Raw genomic sequence first — 15114 nt, 5'->3', positions numbered from 1 at the left:
TCCCTGTTCGGCGCCGGAGCCGTGCTCATGCGAGGGGCCGGCTGCACCATCAATGACATGTGGGACCGCGACTATGACAGACAGGTAGAGAACGATGGAGCAAGGCTGCTGACACGAGCATGTCAGGACAAGGGGGAATGGCTTCAAACTGAAAGAGTAGGTTTAGATTAGATATTGGGAAGAAATTCTTCACTGTGAGGATGGTGAGGCATTGGAACAGGTTGCCCAGAGAAGTTTTAGATGTCCCATCCCTTGAAGTGTTCAAGGCCAAGTTGGATGGGGCTCTGAGTAACTTGGTCTAGTGAAAAGTGTCCCTGCCCACTGCACGAGGGTTGGAACAAGCTGGTCTTACAGCCCTTCTGTGATTCAGTGAACCAAGCATGTGCCCACTCATCTGCATGATCACGGAATAAACATAATTTTTAGGCTTGGGAGGGACCTCGGGAGATGATCTAGTTCAACCCCCTTGCCAAGGCCAACTCACCCGGAGCAGGTTACACAGGAATGCATCCAACTGCGTTTGGAATGTCTCCAGGGAGGGTGACTCCACTTAACAGATGCTATTTTTTCTTAGCCAGGCACAAAGGATCTTGAAGGCACTGAAGTACACGAACATCATCAGTGATTCCTTGCTGAGTACAGGCCTCAGGTTCAGGAATTCCTCCATGTTTCTATCTGAGATGCACACAATTAATCTAAGTTTCCTCCAAAAATAGTAGAAATTACTTTATTTTGTATAACATTTCTCTGTCCAGGACTGTAATAAATCTTCTGGAATACTCACCTCTGTGTCAGATAAAATACATGCTGTTGTCAGCTGTAGGTAGTACTTGAAAAAGTTTATTTCTCGACCTTGTTTTGCATGACAGAACAAAACAAGTAACGCTGTTTTGCTATACTTGCTAGTTACAACCTACCCAAGGACCACTTTTTTTTTTCCCTTAATTTTAGGAGCAGTGTTTCCTTGTATTGTTGTATAATTAATTTTGGCTTTTCAGAGTATCATGCCCAACCCTGAGCTAATCTCCTTTTCTTATGTTGTATTTTTCAATTATCATCTCCCATTTGTTCAGAAGAGGGAAATAAGCAAAAAGGCAGTGCCCAGTGTCAGATTTTGAAATGTGCACAGGTGCAGGCTTGGAGGGGAATGTCCTGGTGATGCGTCACTGTTTGCTCGTCCTGTTTTCTGTTCCTGTATTGTTCCTCTGGTTTTGGAGTTTGGGTTTTGGCCATGCAAGACACAGAATATCCAATCATATGAAGTTCTTACTACGGCATTTGTATTTGTCCTGTTGGGAAGGCAGGCAATCAGGATGGGATTTGTGGCAGCTTTGGATGGTTTAGGGTTTGGAAGATGTTAACAACTACATATGCTAAACAGATTTGATGTGGGGGTGTGATAAGTAAGAGGGAATTTCAGTATAATGATTTAATTTATGCATTATGTGTGGTTAGATGGAAAGTTTTAAAAATTGCCTTCACAGCTTTTTCTGGAGTACCTTAAAGGGCTGCCTTCAACACAAGTGTCATAGAGTCGAGGCCAGGCCAAGAGCAGGATGTGGGCTGGTGTAGGTGATGGTGGTTTGTGATTTAGATTTCGTGTTACTGATTATTTGGGGGATGTTTTCTTTAAGTGAAACATCCCATGTTTGGTTGCACTGTGCAGTGGAATTGGTCACAGATATATTAAGTGTGTGTTTAAACTGCAAAAGCAGTATTTGATGTTTAACATAACCGGATGGCAGGGGGGAGAGCAAGCTAAAAGAGTATATTTAAATTCACATTATTAAAGCATAGGCAACGCACTTTATATGTACATAATATTCTGTAAAAAGTTGGCTTTTGAACCTGTTTGAATGGACTTGACACCATTTTCATTGACATGCACAATTTCACTGAATCAGTAGGGTTGAAAGGCTCCTCTGGAGATCATCCAGTCCAACCCCCTGCCAAGGCAGGGTCACCTGGAGCAGGTCACACAGGAACACATCCAGGTGGGGTTGGAATGTCTCCAGAGAGGGAGACTCCACCACCTCCCCAGGCAGCCTGTTCCAGGGCTCTGCCACTCTCAGTATGAAGAAGTTCTTCCTCATGTTGAGGTGAATTTCAGTCATTTGGGGTTTTTCAGCATTGGTCACCTTTGGCAAGTAACTCACCATTCATTTATTTTAACTTTTTTTCTGATATTTGTTTTTTTCTTAGAGTTTACTTATATGATTTCTTGTTCCAGACAGAGTTTCTAAACTCCACTGTATCCCAGATAGGATTAAATTAATTGTCATTTCACAGCTATTAACTCCACATCAATAGGACTGGATTCTGAAAATGCCATTAGAGAGAAACAAAAGTCAGCAACAAAATTAGGGCCCTTTCATTTCTCCTCAGAAAATAGGAAACAAAACATTGTAAAAACAATGTAACAAACAAAAATTGCCCATCACTTGCAGATGTACCTGGTGGTAATACTATTTCCATTTTTTAGGTTGCAAGGACAGCAAGCAGACCCCTGGCAGCTGGAGATATCTCCACTTTTCAGTCCTTGGTTTTTCTCGGGGGACAGCTCAGCCTGGCACTCTGTGTACTTCTGTGTCTGAATTACTATAGGTGATGTATGAGTTATCTTTTTGGTTTTTAAAGGCTGGTTCTGGGTCCTGGGTTAAGCACAGAGATTTTGAGCAGAAAAGGTGTTGGGGTCAGAGGGAGGAGGTTATTAGTCATGGAATTGTAGTTGAAAGGAAAAGAATTAGTTCAGTACCATGTACAGATCCTGTAATGCTGCACTACATCTATCGATCTTTAGCCTGGCAAACAATAATCCTTTTGGTACTTTCCACAGTATCATTCTGGGAGCAGCCTCTTTATCCCTTGTGGTCACCTACCCTCTGATGAAGAGAATAACATACTGGCCACAGCTAGTTTTGGGTGAGATGGAAATATTTTTACTGGTTTTTTTATTTCAGCTGTAGTTTTTGGAGTGTTTTACAAATTAATATTTGAGCTTTAGCAATCAGATTTTTTTAAACTTTATATCAAAATAGAAACAACTTGTACACAAAGCTCTGTTGTGCCACAAGCTTCTTCATTTATATCAGGCATCAGAGTTGATGTGTGGCTGTAGATGGGGTTTTTTTGTTAGAAATCAGTTCCTTGTTTTGATAGAGTGATAGGAGGAAGAAAAGTAGGGAAGAAATAAATATTAGTCATTTGAGAATGAGATATGGTTTTGGGGTTATTTCAAAACCCTTCTTAAATACAGATTTGTCTGTACAGCATTTCAGTCTTCAGCTTCTAAAATAACTCCTGGACAGATACCGATGGTGCTTGTCTTTTAGGCTGAGCTACTAAAACATACCTGTGTATATTGGCTTTCATATTCCAGCTGTCTTCAGGGTTTTTTTTTAATCAAAATTGTTATTTTCAGCCCAGAAGTACCATAGTTGGCTGCTGTGTACTGTTTTGCAGCCAGTTATGCTGACATCTTTTGTTACACTGACATCTGAGCATTTTACCTTCAGACCTGTCGTTTGAATATTCTGGAATAGTTCTGTGCAAATGTTGCCCTACACTAATGAAGTCAAATTTAAATTAGGGAAAAATGTGTGGTATATGTATTTTTCCTTGTATGTCCAGAGTATTTAATGTCAAATAGCTTATATTTATTACCTGTCTGAAAATAAGCAGTAGAAAAATAGAGATGCCAGTATTATACAAAAAGCTGCTGATACAGTACACCCTCAAATAAATAATATTTAATTGCTGCTGGCATTCTTCTAACTTTTTTTTTTTTTTTTTAATTCTCCTGATGTTTTTAGGACTTACATTTAATTGGGGAGCCCTTCTTGGCTGGTCTGCCATCAGAGGGTCGTGTGAGTGGTCTGTGTGTTTGCCCTTGTACTTTGCTGGAGTCATGTGGACACTGGTGTACGACACCATTTATGCACATCAGGTAGGGTAACAGTGAGACATTCCAGATGCCTGTGTTTAAACACACAAGTTTGCATGTGTCATTTACAAGTTCATTGTCAAATAGCAGAACTAACCTCTTGCAGTTCTTCCCCTTCAGCTGAGCTGAAGCAGCACCAAAGGAGTCTCAGCCCTTCAATATTTTATTGCTGTTTGCCAAGGTTTTACAAATGAGGTGGAAAGATGGAAGTAAAATGCCCTTTGTGCTCTCACACTTTCATATTGTGTAAATAACTTTGATGTTGGTATTAACTCTCGGCTGCTAAAGCAGCTCTAAGACCAACCTTCTAGTTTAAATTGTAATGTGGGGACCTACAACTGCTCTTAAATTGGGTTCCTAGTAAGAAGCATTGGAAATTTAAGCAAGTCCCCCATTTTTATTTTTCTTATGAAGTGGCATTGGATTATGGATTTTCTGCTAATTCATCCTTTCATTTCAGGATAAGAGGGATGACATCATGATTGGTGTGAAGTCAACTGCATTGCAGTTCAAGGAGGACACGAAGCAGTGGCTCAGTGGCTTCAGCCTGGCCATGCTCCTGAGTTTGTGTGTGGCAGGGATGAATTGCAATCAAACCTTCCCGTATTACTCGGCTGTAGCTGCCGTAGGGGCTCATCTAGCACACCAGGTTTGATGGATTTATTTATACTTTTTCCATGTGGAAGTTCTTACTAAGAAGTCAGAGCACTCTTCAACCCCCATGAATTCATGAGCTACCCATGCAAAACAGTTCCTGTAATGAGAACTGAAGTCTTCTGACAATAAGCTTGGTCCTCTTAAGTACCTTTTGCAGACCTTTTGGTTGAAGAGCTCTTTGGTCCTGACCACAAACAGCGGAGCACTGCTTTCAGTCTGTTATAACCAACAGAAGTGCACACATTAAGTTGTGACCTCAAGGAAATGCTTTTCTCCTCACTCCCAGCAGCAGCTGCTGCTAGATCCACCTCAGTAAGCTACAAAGTACTGTGGTGTTGACTGTTCTGATTCGGCTCTTGCAGTGTCTGGCACATATAATAGCAGATGTTAATATTATAATTTTGTGTTAATTGACAGTTCTAGCTCAGAGTTCTTTTTATAGCAGAGGACAATTAAGTTCAGTCTTGTAGTTGCATTAGTTTAGAAATTTTTATGCATAACAGAAAGAAAGAAATTAGCTTTTTCAGTAAAGGATGCAGATAGGATCTTGTTACCTTGTTCTTTCTGAATCCTAACAGCTGTGTTACACAGTCTTGTAGTAAGTGACAGGTCAGTTCTCTTCAAAAATTAATTGCTGGTCTTGATAGGTAAATGGTGGCAGAGGTTGTGTATTGCAAGTAGTAAAACCATTGCCAGTCTAAAGCAGTTCAATCTGTGGTAATGTGGGACTTTTTAAAACATGTTGGTCATATGTTGCATTTTAATGCTCATGCGTGGATATTAAACATATATCTGAGTAAGTGAATTCTTGTGGTGATGTACTCTGGCACTCAGCTGCTGTTTTCCTAGTGACTGTGCTTGGAAATGTATGAGGGAAAGAATACTACATCCACTGCACGATCATTTACAGTTTGAATTGTTAGTGAGGCTTTATGCCGTGGTTTTGGCATGAGTGGAAACCACTTTTAAGAATCTTTATAAGTGAGGATGCAGACCTAATGAGTGTAATTGATGGAGAATTCACAGTCGTGTGGACTGCCAAAGTCACAATAGAAGAACTGTTCTGTGTACCATAGAGTAGCTTCTTTTTGAGTGATTATTTTAATATTAGTCCTGCTTAAATGTTTTCATGCTTACCTTCTTGTTCAGGATTTCTGATCGTGTGCTTAACTGAGTTTAGAAAGCTGAGTAAGATGCTTGAGGACCAGGATTCCTTAATTCACTGAATTTTTGCCTGAGGCAGAGGAATTTGGGTCATGATGATGTCAAATTATATCCCTCTCAAGAAGGGTGCCAACAGAAAAATAGTATCTTTTACTTTCCTTGTGTTTCTGAAAGTATAGCTTGGCTGCTGTTGAGTTCTATGTGTCAGTTCAGTGTTTCAAGTCCCCAGTGTCTGAGGGGCTGACAAGTTCTTAAGGGTGTGGATCACATCATATTTTAGAAGCTTGTGAAGTGTTTTTGATGATTTCGTCAGGACCCAACCCTGATTTCTTTGTACAACCACAAATAAAGCAGGTTTTCTGGGGTAGGTTTCACTTCTTTCAGCCAAATACTTTCTGGTTTAGCTTTTTCAAAGGCTGAAGTGCAAGGTTTGAGGTTTTAGGGGCTCCTTCTCTATTAATCTTTTCACTCATTTTGCTCAACGTTCCCTCTTGTTATCCTTCTCAAGACTTTGGCACCAAAGTTTGGTTTTGGCAATATTTTTCAGTAACTTTGCTCTTGCTATATCTTGTGGGTTTGGTTTTTTTTTGTTTGTTTTACTTTTAGTTGTGACTCACAGCAGGGAGCTGCCATGCTCTCTGGCTGCTGTTGCAGGTGTCCTGGTTCTTGTTTGGAAGGGAATTGCATGAACTTGGCTAAGAGCAACTGGACTGAACCAGCCCTGTGTGGCAAGGCAGGGCCTGGCACTCCCCTGTGCTTTCCAGTTACCCTGGTTCACTGCTGGCTCTCCAGTGCCTTGTCTCTACTGGAACATGGAACACCACCTTGCAGCAGAGATGGAAAAGTGCATGTTCTGGGGGGCTTATTTTTATTTAAAGCTACATCGAAGAATTAGGTGGCAACCAACTGAGGAAAACCTCAAAGAGATTTATTGGCATGCCCAGATATTTTTGCACTTTTAAATATCAAACCAGATACACCAGTAACCAGGCTGTTTATATAGTCTTCCATTGAAATGGCCTGGGAACCATGTTCATATGAGATCCTTGACTTCTCTGCTGTATGTTGAATAAATCTGTCAAACACAGATGCCAGTTAGGCAAAAAAAATTTTAAGCACAGAGTATTCCTGTTTCTTGTGGAGGTAAGGGTAGACTTAGGAATTTAAGAATAATTTTTTGAAGTTGCAGATCATTTTGTGATGTGTCAGATATTTATGAGTCTGTAGAATAATAATCTTGTTATGTTGCACTGTGCTTTTGCAGATTTACACTTTGGACATGGACAAGCCTGAAGACTGTTGGAAAAAATTTGCTTCAAATCGTACTGTAGGAGTTCTGCTCTTCATAGGGATTGTGCTTGGAAATCTGTGGAAGTGAAAAGACTTTAAAAATGTAGGGGAGCCTTCAGAAAACAGATAGTTGAAATCACTATACTTATATTTTAGTCTAACTAAAGTGTAAGTATTGTAAGAAGAAAAACACTTTTAATATAAGTATAGCTGCTTTATATTGTTTATTTATAAAAGCTGGTGGGAACATTCTTGTTTCTGGAATCATGCAATTGAGATAATTCTACAATTAAAGTTTTGGTTATATGTCAATAACTTCAATCTGCATAGAAGCTCCAATAAATGAAGCTCCTCTGCTGGTCCTGTGGTATCAGCAAACTTCAGATAAACCAAGCTCTAGTGTGCAGTGCATGCCACCTCTCCCAGGTGACAGGTGATAAACACTTGGTTGCTCAAAGCTCTGGAGACTGTGAACCCAAGATTTTATATGAAGCAGGTGTCTCTTAGTGACAGCAAGTGTAAAAATGCAAAATGATTTCTGGATGTAAATAAAATCTGGCTGTACATGTTTGATGGTCTGGTTTATTACAAAGGTAGTTCTCAGTTTGAGTTGGAGCTTGCTGCATGGAAGAACTGCAGTAACTGTTTTTTTCCTGGGATGTCTAGGAGCAGTGAGGACTCTGAGTGTGTGAGGTCCACAATAAGGAGTCCATAGAGAAGTATTTAAGAAGATTTTCTGCTCTTGCTGTGATTGTTGCAGTGGGTGCTTTCCATGTGAAAAGAACAGGCTTCTGCAAAGTTGCCTGCACAGAGTGAGCTGAGCTTGTTTGTCAAGAGTGACTGGAACACAGACTAAGGACTGAAAACAAAAACAGAGCAGCCCAGAGCTGTGTGTGACCAGTGGTTGACCTTGGGCTATAAATTTATCATGCAAACTGTTGACATTTTTTTATTTTTATTTTTAAATTCCGCTTGTTTTGACTTATGCCTGCCAGTTTTATTTGTAGTCTTACAGGAAAAACTTGTTTTTAGGGGGATGCCTAGAAACAGTAAAAATAGCAAGTGCAGGCTTACTAAATGGCCCTTACACAGAAGTTGTTCTTAAATAGGGTTTATATTTTTTGGGGTGGAGAAAGTATTAAGCTGAAGAAAAGCAGTTTAAAAATGAAAAACAATAAGGTTCTGATGAATTATGTGACATAGCTGCATTTTGTAGAGGGAGAATTTGATGCATCCAACCTAATGTTGAACTTTGTTTATGAGCCATTTACTAGTAATTAAAAAGTCTTGTAATTAGTATGGATCAGTTTCTCAGTACTAGTAGTATTAATTTAGAGAGGTGGTGGCAAAAGTTATTAATCTTTTTTTAACATATTGAAGTGTCTTTAAGTAGCTCAGATTTGGGAAAAGCTCACATTTTGTAGTGCCTTTGAACCTTCTGGTGTCCTTTGTCTGATGACTGCTTGTCACAAGTGTTTGTCTTAAAATGAGAGGAAGAAAAAGGTGTAGCTAAATAGAGTATAAATTAAAGTTTAAAAATAGTCGTCATGACCTGAACTCAAAAATAATTTCACATTTTCTGTGGGAGTTTTCCAAATTCATCTTAAAATGCATTTTACACAGATAAGATATAGCTGTATTTTAGGTTAATTGCCTGAAAACCAGATTTAGGTTCCAAGCTGTAATACTGAGGATATTAAATTTGTGAGAATTTTATGATTAATACACAGAAATAAATAATTTTTAAAGTGCAAAAGAGGTAAAGGCTGAGCTGCTTCCTGGCAAAAACCTTCCTGTTTGGATCTGCTGGCAGATACATGTGCATCTCCTCCCTTCATTCCCAAGGTATTCTGTTCCAAATCTTCACAAAGATACTCTGCTGGAATTAGACACAGTTTCTTAAAAAGTACACCTGTCTCTAAGCATCAGTTTTTTATTAGTGTCCTTTTCCACAAATAAACAATGTCCTCTGGAAGTTTCTTCTCCACTATCAAACTTTGCCATTCTCCCCCACCTCCTTTTCCAAGTATTCCTCCACAGGATGTTGAGATAACAAATGCGTCTTTCAGCCAGCAGGAAGGTCAAATGTGCCTGACAGTGGCAAACTGAAACACATTGCCAGTTGCTGAGTGAAACAAAGCTCTGTTGCCAGCACCAACCCTTGCCTTGTGTTGTACTTTGTAGAAGGGTGTATCAAAGCAACACCAGCTCTTTGTCCAGGATTAGCCCTATAAAAGTAAGGGTGCTGCTCCTGCAGGGATAAAGGGACAGGTTGCCAAGGCACTGGAAGCCCTGCAGGGTGGGGCTGGATTTTTGCCTTAGAACCGTGCTTAGCACAGTGGCACACGGGAGGTCTCACACTCCCCTTTCCCAGGGAAAAGGCTTGCCAGAGGAGGATCAGCCAAGGCAAACTGTGCCTGGGTTCTGCCATTTGTATTTCTTGGTAAATATGATGCCGTTAACGTGAGGGAGTCAGGATATTCCCTCCCTCTATTCCCAAGTATGTGCTGCAGAGCCTGTGCCAGCTGGCCTAGCTGCCAGGGAGCCTGGCAACACCAGGGCAGTAGGTCGGGCATCTCACCAGCCACTGGTGACATGACCTGGGGAAAAAGGGCACTCCTTTTTTATTTCCATTTTGACAAAAGCTAGGAGAGGGCCATTAATTGATTTCTAAACACTTCACAGTGCAAATACCAGGAGAGAGGCTCTGAGACTCAAAGCTGCCAAGAAAAAATGTACGCATCAGCCAGCCATGGATAATGCGAAGTTTAGGTACTAGCTGCGTATACTGAAGAGGTGATTTTGATTTTCCTGCAATGCCTCCCTGTATTTTGTGATGAAGGCAAAAGGCCAGAGCAAATTTTAACACAGTGTGCTAGATGCAGTACCAGAATTACGAAGAAAATAGAAAACAATTCCATTTGTTTTACAGCTTTTTTCTTTTCCTGGATGGTGGTGTTTAAAAAAACCACCAAAACCCACCATTTCCAGGCAGCTGTACAAAAGTGATTTTGTCTAAACAAAGCAGAAGGAAGTCTAATAGACTTAAAAGAAACCAGAACAAAACCAACAACGAAAGAACAGTGTTCATACCAAGTTCAATGCTTCTAACAATACAGCTGTAATTTCCGGGGTGGAAATTCCCATCCTCATGCAAAAAAAAAAATCCAAAGCCAGCCCTGAATCCTTATGCCTGCAAAACACAGTTCCTCCAAATTGCAGAGCTTCTTGTCTGTGACAGGTACAGTAACAAGGAAATATACCTAATACAAAATAAAAAAATAAATAAAATATACTTAATATAAATTGTATCAACGGCATAAAGAACAGAACAAAGCCTGTAACAGGTTGTGAGGGCAGTGGGGCATGCCCATTCCACAGGACCTTATCTTTTTCCTGCACTGACGTCAAAGCATTCGGAGAGTTCAGCTCTGAATGAAAAGTATCTCGCCTTCTACAACTCCCTGAAAGGAGCTTGCAGCCAGGTGGGAGTTGGTCTCGTCTCCCAGCTAACAAGTGACAGGAGGAGAGGAAACGGCCTCAAGTTACACCAAGGGAGGTTTAGACTGGATATAAATTCCTTTGCTGAAATGGTGGTCACACATTGGAACAGGCTGCCCAGGGAAGTGGTGGAATTGCCATTCCTGGAAGTGTTCAAAAGGTGTGAGGTTGTGGCACTTGGGGACATGGTTTAGTGGTGAACATGGAAGTGCCCAGTTAATGGTTGGACTCAATGATCTTAGAGGTCTTTTCCAACATAAATGTTTTTCTATGATTCGATATTAAAGGAAAATAATTTTATCTCCAAGTTAACCTTGCAAGCAGCAGCACATACATAGCACCAGGGGACTGCTTTGGGGAGAAACTTCAACACTGTTAGGTGGAAAAATCTATGTGCATTTTGCTTAGTGAAAAAACCTGTGTTCATTTTGTGTTGCCACTCATGCTGCAGCACAGCCAAATATTTGTCAAACACATTTTCAGCTTCATTAGAGCTTATTTTCCCCCAAATGCTGTCATGCTATTAACCACTTTTTCAGGGAATACATATAAATGGAAATAAAAGTACTTGAGAGGAAAATGGAGGAAAGCACAGACTTGCATAACACTATAACATGTATTACTGTTGTGCTTTACTTAAGCATTTATTGGAAGGCACTTTGAATTTATTTGCTTAGAGTTGGCATGATCCCTTTTTTCCCACACTTCCTTGTGTGTGACACCACACAATGGGTGCAGCAAGGCAATAAAAGAAGGATTTGGCAGACCACAGTAAAGTGTCACTCTGACTGTATCTGTTAGATGAGGGGTGGGAGTGTCCTGCCTCCCTCCTCCTTGGGAGGAAAACCCAGGGCAGAAAGCCAAGGCTGTGTAAGCACAGGTTGTCCCTGGAGCTGGTGGGGCTGAGGTTGCTCTTGGCTAAGTAAAGGGCAAGCTGAAGGTCTGGTGTGCAGTGCATGCCGCCTCTCCCAGGTGACAGGTGATAAACACTTGGTTGCTCAAACCCAAGCAGGACTCTGGCACCTACAATTTCCTGTCTTGTTGTGTCTTTTTCTGATGAATGTGCTCTCCACAGTGGGACTGCTGCCAGCACCACCTGGGGACAACTACTGGTGTTCCGTTTTTTCTCATATATTGGGTAGGATGAGGGGAAGTGTCCTCTCACTCCTTCCCATGTCTCTCAGCCCAGCTGTGAGCTGCTGTGCTGCCAGGGGTCCTCTGAGATCTTGGCACATGCAGACAGGGAAGCCTTCCACATGGAGTGGGTGCAACGGCAATGAGCGTTGTACCTGCTGTCTTCAAGCTTTGCTTGAGAAATCAGTGGCAAAAGGAGAAGCGGAAGGCAAAAAATTTCCTTCAAGAATTCGAGTTGCTCAGTGCTGATTTATTTATGCCACGTTAAGTCAGAAAAATGGAGGTTAAGCAGATGGGGAACCTCCATCAGAGGTTATAACCTACCCTTCCATCAGGATGAGCATGTTGGGTCATGAGACTGCCATGGAACAGCAAATCTCTCCTCTGAAGGGGACCTGTGGTCATGTGCGTGCAGCCTGTGTAGAGCCATACAACTTCCCCATCTTGCACATCATCTCTCCTGGTTCAACTCTCTCAATACCTGCTCCCATCTGTCTTAAAAAGCATCATTATTATTAAGTAGTTAAGGCCCTTTTTAATCTGCAGTACAACTTATTTGGCTAAATAACATCAATACATTGAAAAAATACTTTTCACCTGTCAAATACTGCTGCAAAGTGTGTTGGATGTCCTTCTGCCAATACCTTGGTTAATGCTGGATTAACTTTATGATGCGTCATGTGTGGCTGTTCACTCAGCTCCTGCTCAGGTGCTCCTCGTGAATACTGGGAGCAGCACCATGGGGTTTAAGCAAGGACACCATGTGTGCCAGACACAAGGGATGGGAGAAGAGAAGGTCCATCATCCCCTGCATTGTTCTGGCAGAGGCTGTCAGCTTGGGATAAAACTGCCATAGAGATGGCACAGAGCACATGTCCCAGCTGCAAATTAGCCATGGGTCAACTTACTCCAGAAAGACTCTGGAGCTGACCTGAGAGCAGCTGACTGCTGAGGCTCTCCTGCTTCCCACCACTCTCTGGGGATGGGGATGGGGACAGGAGGATCCGCACTTGCATCTTCTGGTGGTTCTGCTTGTGTGCAGGTGCAAGTCAGTGAATTTTTGAGTTAGGCAGTTAATGAAGCAGCAGACTACAAAAATTTATGAGTTGGACTGGTCTGTTTGTTACAAGAGGGTTGATTTTTTGATTTTAATTTAGTTGGTTTTTACCTTGTGAGCTCCTGAGATAAAGCTTGATTCCTGGAGGGCATTATCCGGTAAGTCTGAGTAATCTGGACAAAGATTGGCACCACGGAAGCGTAAAAAGGCGGTGAGCCACAGGAAGCAAAAGCTCAGCCAGAAGGAGTGTAATGTCTTTCTCACACAAGATGTGTGAAACATCTTGTGACAAACCATTGCCTGAGCTAGCATGCGATTGTAGAGGGATTTGAAACCACTTCTGCTACTTCTGTTTAGGTCTGACCTGCTGTGGCTAAGAGCTGCTGTGAAGCTGGTGACACCCTTTGTCTGTGAGCTCTACACTGTGTGCTGTACCTTATGTTCAGGTGCCTGTGGCACAGGGGGTTCAGGCATCTTGCTCAGATGGCACTGCACGCTCCCAGCCACAGCATCATTTTCTGATCAGCCACCCAAGCAGACCCTCTTCATTGTGTGCAGTGTCCCTGGCGTGGGAAGGATGAGGGATGTGCAGACATGGGAGCATGTCTGTCTCTCCTTGTACCAACTGCAATGGCTTCAGTTTTGATGAGATGTGCACCTGACCCTCAGTTGTATTTCCAAGGCCTGTGAAAATTTCCCCTTGCACTTGCTCAGCTCCATTCTCCTATGGCTTTTACAGCTGCAGGAAGTTCCCTTTTGCCTGAGCCATTTCAAGCTGTGGGACGGAAACAAGGTTTGTGGGTAACATGTTCTTCCATTGAAGCTGCTGAGATACCTGAAAAGAAAGCTGAAGTTTCTGATTCAGAAGCCCTTCTCCATGTCTGAAATGAAACCCTGAGGCTGTTACTCTGCCTCTGGAAAGGGCTGGTGGGACCAGAGCTTTGGAGACAGGCCCCCAGGCACCCTTCTGTGCCAGGCAGCCCCCCTGACCTGCACACCAATGGGATTCACAGACCCTCTTGAATGAACACACCTCTCACCACTCGAAACACCATTGTTTGTGTAAATAGCACGAGGCAGCGTGCTGGGGAAGGTGGCTTTGCTTATTTGTGGTAGTGTTTGAAGTTGCAGGTTGGTCTTAAGTGGTACAGAGAACAGGCATGAACATTTATGTGTGAGCGGCCCAAATTGGAATAAACGAGTTTCTGGCTGTAACTGCTTCATAAAATACAATGGTAGACTGCGTAATTCATACTTTGTTCTTTGCAGAGAAAGCAAAAAGATGTTAGGGGAGATCTTTTTAATCTGTGCTCCTGAATCTTCATCAGTATTGCATTTACTGCAGTACATGTTAAATTGGTGAATATTTATTCCAGCTGAATTTTTCCATTGTCTTCTTGGAAATAATCATGGAAGGGTTTGGAAGGGACTTTAAAGATCATCTGGTTTCAAACCCCATACTGTGGGCAGGGATGCTTTCCACTAGACCAGGTTGCTCTAAGCCCCATCCAACCTGGCCTTGAACACTTCCAGGGATGGGACATCCACAGCTTCTCTGGGCAACCTGTGCCAGTGCCTCATGACCCTAACAATGAAGAATTTCTTTGTAATATCTAATCTAAATCTATCCTCCTTCAGTTTAATTAACTCCTCCTTGCCCTGTCACTAAATACCCTTGTGAAAATTCCCTCTCCAGCTCTCTTGTAGCTCCCTTTAGGTACTGGGAGATACTCCAGGGTCTCTCTGGAGCCTTTTCTTCTTACCACCTAAAAACTCTGACTACATTTCAGCTTCCCATTTCCCTCCTTCCCAGCAGATTCCTAGGCCATGAGCATCATTCAGCCAGCCGGTGGGATGTCAGGCGTCTTCTCTTCTAGGGAGAATCTTCTGATTTACAACTTTTTGCAAACCTCAATTTCCACAGCCTATTGCAATGTTCTTAGACGAAACACCAACTGTGTATGATCCAGCCAGGGAGTGGCCAGGCAGCCCCATTGTAAAAGGAGGGACAGCCACAGTTAAACTTTGGAGCTGCTGGAAGCCAGGGGAAGCATTTCAGGGCACAGCTCCCTGTTTTCTCAGCAGCGCTACTAGTAAAAGGCTTCATTTAAAGCACCATGAATTCCAGCCTGTTGACAAAGCTGCTACACTGAAGTTTAGCTCCAACTTTCCCTTTCCCCATTCTTGACGAGGGCGAGAGAGCAGGGAACCTCACCATCAGCACTTCCCATGGGACACACTGAACTTGACTTGCTCCTGAGAAAGCAGTCACCCAGACCCTCTATGGGATCTCTACACACTCTACGCATCCTGCTGGGAAACAAGAAGTGCTGTCCTGGGGCCACAGGTTCTCTACAAAATGTGGAAG

At 42.3% G+C, this 15114-nt stretch overlaps 1 protein-coding gene across 1 annotated transcript; it reads left to right on the top strand.

The window, feature by feature from the left end:
* Positions 1–6: 6 nt before the first annotated feature.
* COQ2 (coenzyme Q2, polyprenyltransferase) lies at positions 7–7625 on the top strand. Its single transcript, XM_017744262.1, has 6 exons — positions 7–84; positions 2483–2604; positions 2837–2922; positions 3813–3946; positions 4404–4592; positions 7029–7625. The coding sequence occupies exons 1-6, from the start codon at positions 28–30 to the stop codon at positions 7140–7142; spliced, it is 702 nt and encodes a 233-aa protein (XP_017599751.1). The 5' UTR covers positions 7–27; the 3' UTR covers positions 7143–7625.
* The last annotated feature ends 7489 nt before the right edge of the window (positions 7626–15114 follow it).

This window comes from Corvus brachyrhynchos, unplaced genomic scaffold (assembly GCF_000691975.1).
Source record: "Corvus brachyrhynchos isolate BGI_N302 unplaced genomic scaffold, ASM69197v1 scaffold229, whole genome shotgun sequence".
NCBI lineage: Eukaryota > Metazoa > Chordata > Aves > Passeriformes > Corvidae > Corvus > Corvus brachyrhynchos.
Note: the sequence above shows the minus strand (reverse complement) of the source record. Positions and strands in the feature narration are given on the sequence as shown.

Bases quoted from the DNA above. Each gene is read 5' to 3' on its own strand.
- COQ2 (XM_017744262.1), top strand. From the start codon at position 28: ATGCGAGGGGCCGGCTGCACCATCAATGACATGTGGGACCGCGACTAT. The intron at 2,923-3,812 runs GTGAGATGGAAA...TGATGTTTTTAG, and splicing joins CTGGCCACAGCTAGTTTTGG to GACTTACATTTAATTGGGGA. The intron at 3,947-4,403 runs GTAGGGTAACAG...CTTTCATTTCAG, and splicing joins ACACCATTTATGCACATCAG to GATAAGAGGGATGACATCAT.